At 49.5% G+C, this 6,159-nt stretch overlaps 1 protein-coding gene and 1 long non-coding RNA gene across 3 annotated transcripts; one reads left to right on the top strand and one right to left on the bottom strand.

Annotated features, from left to right (window-relative positions):
- Positions 1–704: 704 nt before the first annotated feature.
- LOC108235586 (amphoterin-induced protein 1) lies at positions 705–4,072 on the top strand. Of its 2 annotated transcripts, none has more exons than XM_017415693.3 (2): positions 705–860; positions 2,190–4,072. In XM_017415693.3, the coding sequence occupies exon 2, from the start codon at positions 2,211–2,213 to the stop codon at positions 3,726–3,728; it is 1,518 nt and encodes a 505-aa protein (XP_017271182.1). In that variant the 5' UTR covers positions 705–860; positions 2,190–2,210; the 3' UTR covers positions 3,729–4,072. The 2 variants fall into 2 exon arrangements, with proteins under 2 accessions (XP_017271182.1, XP_024861605.1); XM_025005837.2 differs by having other exon boundaries at positions 757–918.
- Positions 4,073–5,249: 1,177 nt separating this feature from the next.
- LOC119616997 lies at positions 5,250–6,002 on the bottom strand. Its single transcript, XR_005233131.1, has 2 exons — positions 5,670–6,002; positions 5,250–5,521 (listed from the first exon to the last, which is right to left on the bottom strand). It is a non-coding gene; the product is annotated as an uncharacterized LOC119616997 (long non-coding RNA).
- Positions 6,003–6,159: the final 157 nt, after the last annotated feature.

Here is a 6,159-nt window from a genome sequence, read left to right as displayed (position 1 = left end):
ACAGCTATCTGCAGCTCTACATACAGCTCTATATACAGCTCTGCCTGCAGCTCTACACACAGCTCTACATGCAGCTCCACATAAAGCTCTGTCTGCCGCTCTACATACAGCTATATCTGCAGCTTAACATACAGCTCTATCTGCAGCTCTACACACAGCTCTGTCTGCCGCTCTACACACAGCTCTACATGCAGCTCCACATAAAGCTCTGTCTGCAGCTCTACACACAGCTCTTTCTGCAGCTCTACATACAGCTGTATTTGCAGCTTTACATACAGCTGTCTGCAGCTTTACATATAGCTCTTCATGCACCTCTACACAGCTCTATATGCAGCTCTACATACACCTCTATGTGCGGCTGTACATACAGCTCTGTCTGCAGCTCTACATGCAGCTCTACATACAGCTCTTTCTGCAGCTTTACATACAGCTGTCTGCAGCTTTACATATAGCTCTATATGCACCTCTACACACACCTCTACATGCAGCTCTACATACAGCTGTGACTGATGGTAAAGACTGTCAGCAGAAACGTGTCGGCTTGGTGCATCGAAGGAGTCTTCTCTGCAGTGTTGGAAACCTTTTTGCTTGAACTTTTCACAAGGCTGCAATATTTTCCAGAGGCTGTAGAGAAGAGACAGAGAGGGGAGGAGGTAATGTGACCCTCCTCCTCCTCCTCCTCTTCCTCCTCCTCCTCCTGTCTGCGCCCTTCAGACACCAGCTGCTTGTTTCCTCTCCTCTGAGGACTGCTCAGTTCAGGGCAGGCAGGCAGACAGGCAGGCAGGCAGCTGTGGTGAAGATGATGATGAGGAGGATGAGCCTCTCCTGCAGCCTGGACTCCTGAATGACACCGACTGAAGGTAAAGCGGCGGCGGCGGCGGCGGCGGCGGCGGCGGCGGCGGCGGCGGCGAGGCACATGTATGTGAGCGCGCGGGGGTCATGTTGTTAACTTGATTAACGGGTTCATGTCTTTATCGGTGTGTTATTCCTGCAGGAGCAGAACTTTTCCCCGTTCTGCTCCTCCAATGCACCAAGCTGCAGAGCGGTGCCGCAGGAGCACTTCTGCCTTCCCTGCATCAGCTCCTCATGCAGGGAGAACCGGGGACACATTAGACCCTTCTGGCTTTTATCCCCCACCAAAAAAAAATGCATTAAAAAAAGGATTAATATCGCCCAGCGGATGATAATGCTTTTTGCATGTGTGTGTCTGTCTGTTAGCAAAACATCTCATGAACCAGAGGACAGATTTTTATGAAACTCTCAGAAATGAATCACTGGATGCACATCTAGAACTGATTAACTTTTGGAGTCCACCCAATTCAAGATGGCTGCCACAGCTAATCGACCTTAGCCAACACAAAAGTGGTTGTGACTCAGATATTTTTACAGACATCGAGCTAAAATTTGGCGTGGTAGTAGACAGGGGTCATCCCCAACACATACTCTGAGCGCGGACTGACTGAGTGAGATCTGTTTAGAAAACTCTGCCATTAACTGTTACATTAAACTCTGTCTGTTAGCAAAATATCTCATGAATCACTGGAGTGATCGTGATGAAACTCTCAGAAAGTAATCACCGGATGTTCATCTAGAACTGATTAACTTTTGGAGTCAACTCAATTCAAGATGGCTGCCACAGCCAATCGACCTAAGCCAACACATAAATGGCTATAACTCAGCCAGCTTATCAGATATTAAACTAAAATTTGGCATGGTAGTATTTGAGCATCACCCCCAACAGATGCTCAAAGGGCTACACATTGCACAGAATTTGTTCTCAAAACCTTTGGCATTAACTATTGGTGTCAAACCTGGCTATCTGTTAGCAAAATATCTCTCAAACCAGAGGACGGATTTTAATGAAACTCTCAGAAAATAAACACTGGACATGTGCCTACAGCTGATTACCTTTTGAGAAATATTTACCAGTCATAGATGGAAAAAATCCCAAAGCTATTCGATGTGGAACGGGCAGGGTGAAGTGGAAAATTTCCCTTAGAAAAACAAACTTTTGCTGGAGAGACGCGCGTTGGTCAAATTCCAAACACTCGAAGAGGACGCTGATACTTGTGTGTTTAAGTTATTTAACGTGCTCCAAACCATAAAAGCTCTACTCTACTGAGACTAATCTCTCCTTCTTTATGTAAAAACAGTGTCGGTTCATTCTTCATGTCCTTTGTGTCCTTTAGAGCGTCAGGACTCCACGGTGGATGGTAGAAGACGCCCCACAGAGAATCCTGGACATGATGGGAGCCTTGACTTTCAGAAGAAGCGTCGTGGCCGTCCTGTCTTTGCTGTTAGCGGCGGCGAAAGTCAACGGGAAGCCAAAAATAGTCCCCCTGGACTGCAACAAAACTTGTTTGTGCGCTAGCAACATCATCAGCTGCTCCAATGCAAGTCTAAGTCAGGTTCCTTCACCTCTTCCATCAAAAACCGCAGTTCTGGACCTTAGCTTCAACTCCATCACCCACCTCTATCATAAATGGGCCCCTGAAAACCTTGGCAGCCTGCAGAGCCTGATACTCAGAAACAACGGCCTGTACTTCCTCTCCACTGAGGCGTTCGTGCACGTGACGAACCTCACATACCTGGACCTGTCCTTCAACAACCTCCGTCAGCTGGATGAGTTGATCTTCGAGCCGCTGGAGCGCCTCCAGGTGCTGGTGCTTTTCAAGAACAACATATCCCAGATCGACCGCACCGCCTTCGAAGGCCTCGCTTCTCTGCAGAGGCTCTACATGAGCCACAACCTGATCTCCCGCTTCCCCCTGGAGGTGCTGAAGGATGAAAGCAGGCTGGGGACGTTCCGGCTGTTTGACGTTTCCTCCAACAGGCTGAAAACGCTGCTGCTGCAGGACCTCCAGGCTCTGGGCGCCTGGATCAAGAACGGCGTCTACTTCCACAACAACCCCCTGACCTGCAGCTGCGAGCTGTATGTCGTCTTGGCACAGTGGCGCATCAAGGAGCTCAGCTCGGTCGTGGACTTCCCGGACAACCACACGTGCGTGATACCGGGTGCGCGCCAGGAGAAAATGCTTATACTGGATCTGGACAGGGCCTACCTGAACTGCACCGCGGTCAAGGTCCTGAAAGAGGAGGCCTACCTGGAGCAGTCCATCGTGCTGGACTGCGACACCAAGCAGAGGAAGATGGAGAAGCGGTGGGAGCTGCCAGAAAACTCCTCGCTGTCTTTAGTGAATGGGACCGCAAAGATTCTTAGCAATGGCAACCTCCGCATAGGGCCCCTGAAGGCAGCGCACTCGGGGGTGTACACCTGCTACGCTACAGGCGATTCTCTCAACGAGACTCTGCACGTAACCGTGGAGGTGTTCAACGCCACCGCGCGCGGTGGGCTGGAGAACCTGAAAACCGCCTACACCACCCTAGTGGGGTGCCTGATCAGCGTCGTCGCGGTCATCGCCTACCTCTACTTCACACCCTGCCGCTGCCCCTGCTGCCCTGGTCAGGGCTCGGAGAAGGGCGACCCCGCCGAGAGCCTCCGCTCCTCCACCGCCAGCATCCCCGAAGCTCAGGACCGGACGGGGCGACGGGGGGCCGAGGGTGGGGGCCTCCCCTACGGGCCCGCGGGCCTGCCGGAGGAGAACGGGAGGCTGAATCCCATTGGGGAGGAGGACGACGAGGTGTGGCAGGAGGGCGACAGGAAGAGACGGAGGTCTGACGCCGACTCGGTCAGCTCGGTGTGCTCCGATACGCCCATGGTGGTTTAAGGAACGAGCGGGAGAGACGCTGCTTCGCTTTGGACATGTGGAAAAGGACAACAAATAGAGAAAGCTTTGGTTGGCTCTTGGAGGTAATACCGATATAGCAGCAAAATATTCTCTTGCTTGAGAATAAGTTGCTTTGTAAATGCCTAAAAACGGCGGCGGAAGCGGTTCTTTTATCTTCCATTTCCAAATGGAGGCACTTAGGCAAGCTTTTACGGTCACAGACACTTTAAAACCACTGAAAAGCGCAAGAGACAAACAGCATAAAACCCACTTATTTTTAATCAGATTCTTTGGTGTTATTTGCTTCTGAATGTCCAAAGGCAATAAATAATGTATTACTTTAATGGGGTCTTGGTTCTTGGAAAAACAGAACTTTTACAGTCGTTGGACTGAAGGTGCCGCTCCAAGGAGGCGTTCCTTTTATGCAAAGCTCAAACATTCGTGAAAATAGTCTGCCTTTGTTTTTATTGCCTTCACTTATGGAGAAAACCTAAGGATCAGCCTTATGCAACTACAGCAGCTTCAGGGTTATCGTACACTATGTGCGTTCGTGTTTGTATGATTACCGGATAATTACCGGATGTAGCCAAAGCTGCTAACGATGTTGCGTTTTTATTTATTAGCATTAAAGAGGATTCTCATTAATAATACATTAAGTTGAAATCCCAACCTCTTAGAGAAGGGGTGGGGACTCTTTACCAAAGTATCAAGCTTTTAATAACATTTCTAGCTGTCGATCAAGTTTCTTCGCATTTAACTCTCAGTCAGGCGAGAGGAGAAGCTGAACAGGTGACTCTCCTCGCACCCGACTAATATATGGATCAGGTGTTTATTCGATATTCAAAACTATTGCCAGACAAATGCAAAACAGAGGAGTGATTCAAACAACACACCGACTGGAACTGTGAATCGTTTAGCCAAAGAACAGGTTTCCTCCTCTCTGTGCAATTAGTACGTGTTCCGCTGCGAGTTCCATGTGGGTAACATAAATGTACTTCTCATACCGCAGATGGCTGATGGCTGCCGGGAAGCACGGCCCAAGGGGACGGCTGAGTGTGAGCACCATTTACTGAATGCCTCGGGGGGCTTTAGAGCCCAGCCCATCGTCCAGCAGGAGCCGGCCAGGACGCCCGTAAACACGGCCAGAAATAGCAGCTCGAAAGCAGCTGAAACGCTCGAGTTTCAGCTGCTTTGACTGTTTAACTTATGACATGAGCCCCCCTTTTCGGTTCAAAACGCCGTTTCGTGACATCTGTTCCCCGGCCACAAGTCAAACAGTCAAATCAGCTGACAAAAAAAGACATGCAAGATAATAGATGTAGCACTGTACTTTCAGATTGGAGTGTTACTAACAAAGCATACTCGACTTTTACGGTTCCTTATCGAGATCATTTATATCTGACCTTAAATCGTCCAATAAAAGAAACTGATTGTAGCTCAACGTCTTTTATTTCACTCATACGTACTGCATCGTAGTGCCTTCGTGTTTGCCGTTAGGTACCCCCCTTTTTTACTGCTAAATAACAGTCCTACCCCGTTAAGGCGTGACCTCCAACTCAACCTCTAACGGTTTCTTGTTGTGCCCGGTGCCCGGCGCCAAGCCGTCACCAGCAGATCCTTTAAGCCCTGTGGGTTGCAAGGACCTTCACACGCTGAGTTTGTGCCTCCGGCTTATCCCTCGTGCCTCCCAGCCGAAGCCACAGCCAGGGAGCCTCATGGCCAAGTCACGAAACCTCAGATACGCCGCGTTCCTCGGCACATTCCCGGCCCACTTCTGCCTCTTGTTGTCCTTGCTGAAAGAAGGAAACACTATAAAGAGGGGTGTTCCAGAACTCGGTGTTAGGTTTCAAAGTCAGTCATATCCCGAGGTTTTTCCAAGTCGACTTTTGCCCAGGGCATCGTATTTCCTCCACTGGACTCAGAGCGCGTCCAGATACATACCGTGTATTCCTCAGATAAGAGACCCTTGCTGTTCACACGACGTCGTAAATATATTTGATTTATTAGACCATTCCACTGTTTCACCAATGGACGCAGTTCAGCATGGAGACGTCGACTGATCTGCCGCCTTTCTATCAAACTTAGCTTTGTTTTCCTGTCATCGGAGCTACAGCTGTGCTTAGGTCGGATTGGATTGAACTGCGCAGCTCTGCTTCTGCTTTCCACGCACGTAAAATTAGCTTTGGCCACCCACGATCCTGTTTGTGGTTCATCTGTTTTCCTTCATTAAATCACTCTGGATTGGCCTTTGATCAGACCAGGTGCTTTCCACGAGAGCTGCACCTGCATGAACGCTACGGCTAACCCAGCTGTCTGAGGAGCGCAGGCTGGCTTTTCGTCAGAGTCTCCCAGATGAATGTGCTCATTTTTTTTATCTGCCTCCAACACATTCATTTCAAGGATAAAATGCTGCAGCTTCTTAAGGGGGGGG

This window comes from Kryptolebias marmoratus, linkage group LG4 (genome assembly GCF_001649575.2).
Source record: "Kryptolebias marmoratus isolate JLee-2015 linkage group LG4, ASM164957v2, whole genome shotgun sequence".
NCBI classification, from domain to species: domain Eukaryota; kingdom Metazoa; phylum Chordata; class Actinopteri; order Cyprinodontiformes; family Rivulidae; genus Kryptolebias; species Kryptolebias marmoratus.
Note: the sequence above shows the minus strand (reverse complement) of the source record. Positions and strands in the feature narration are given on the sequence as shown.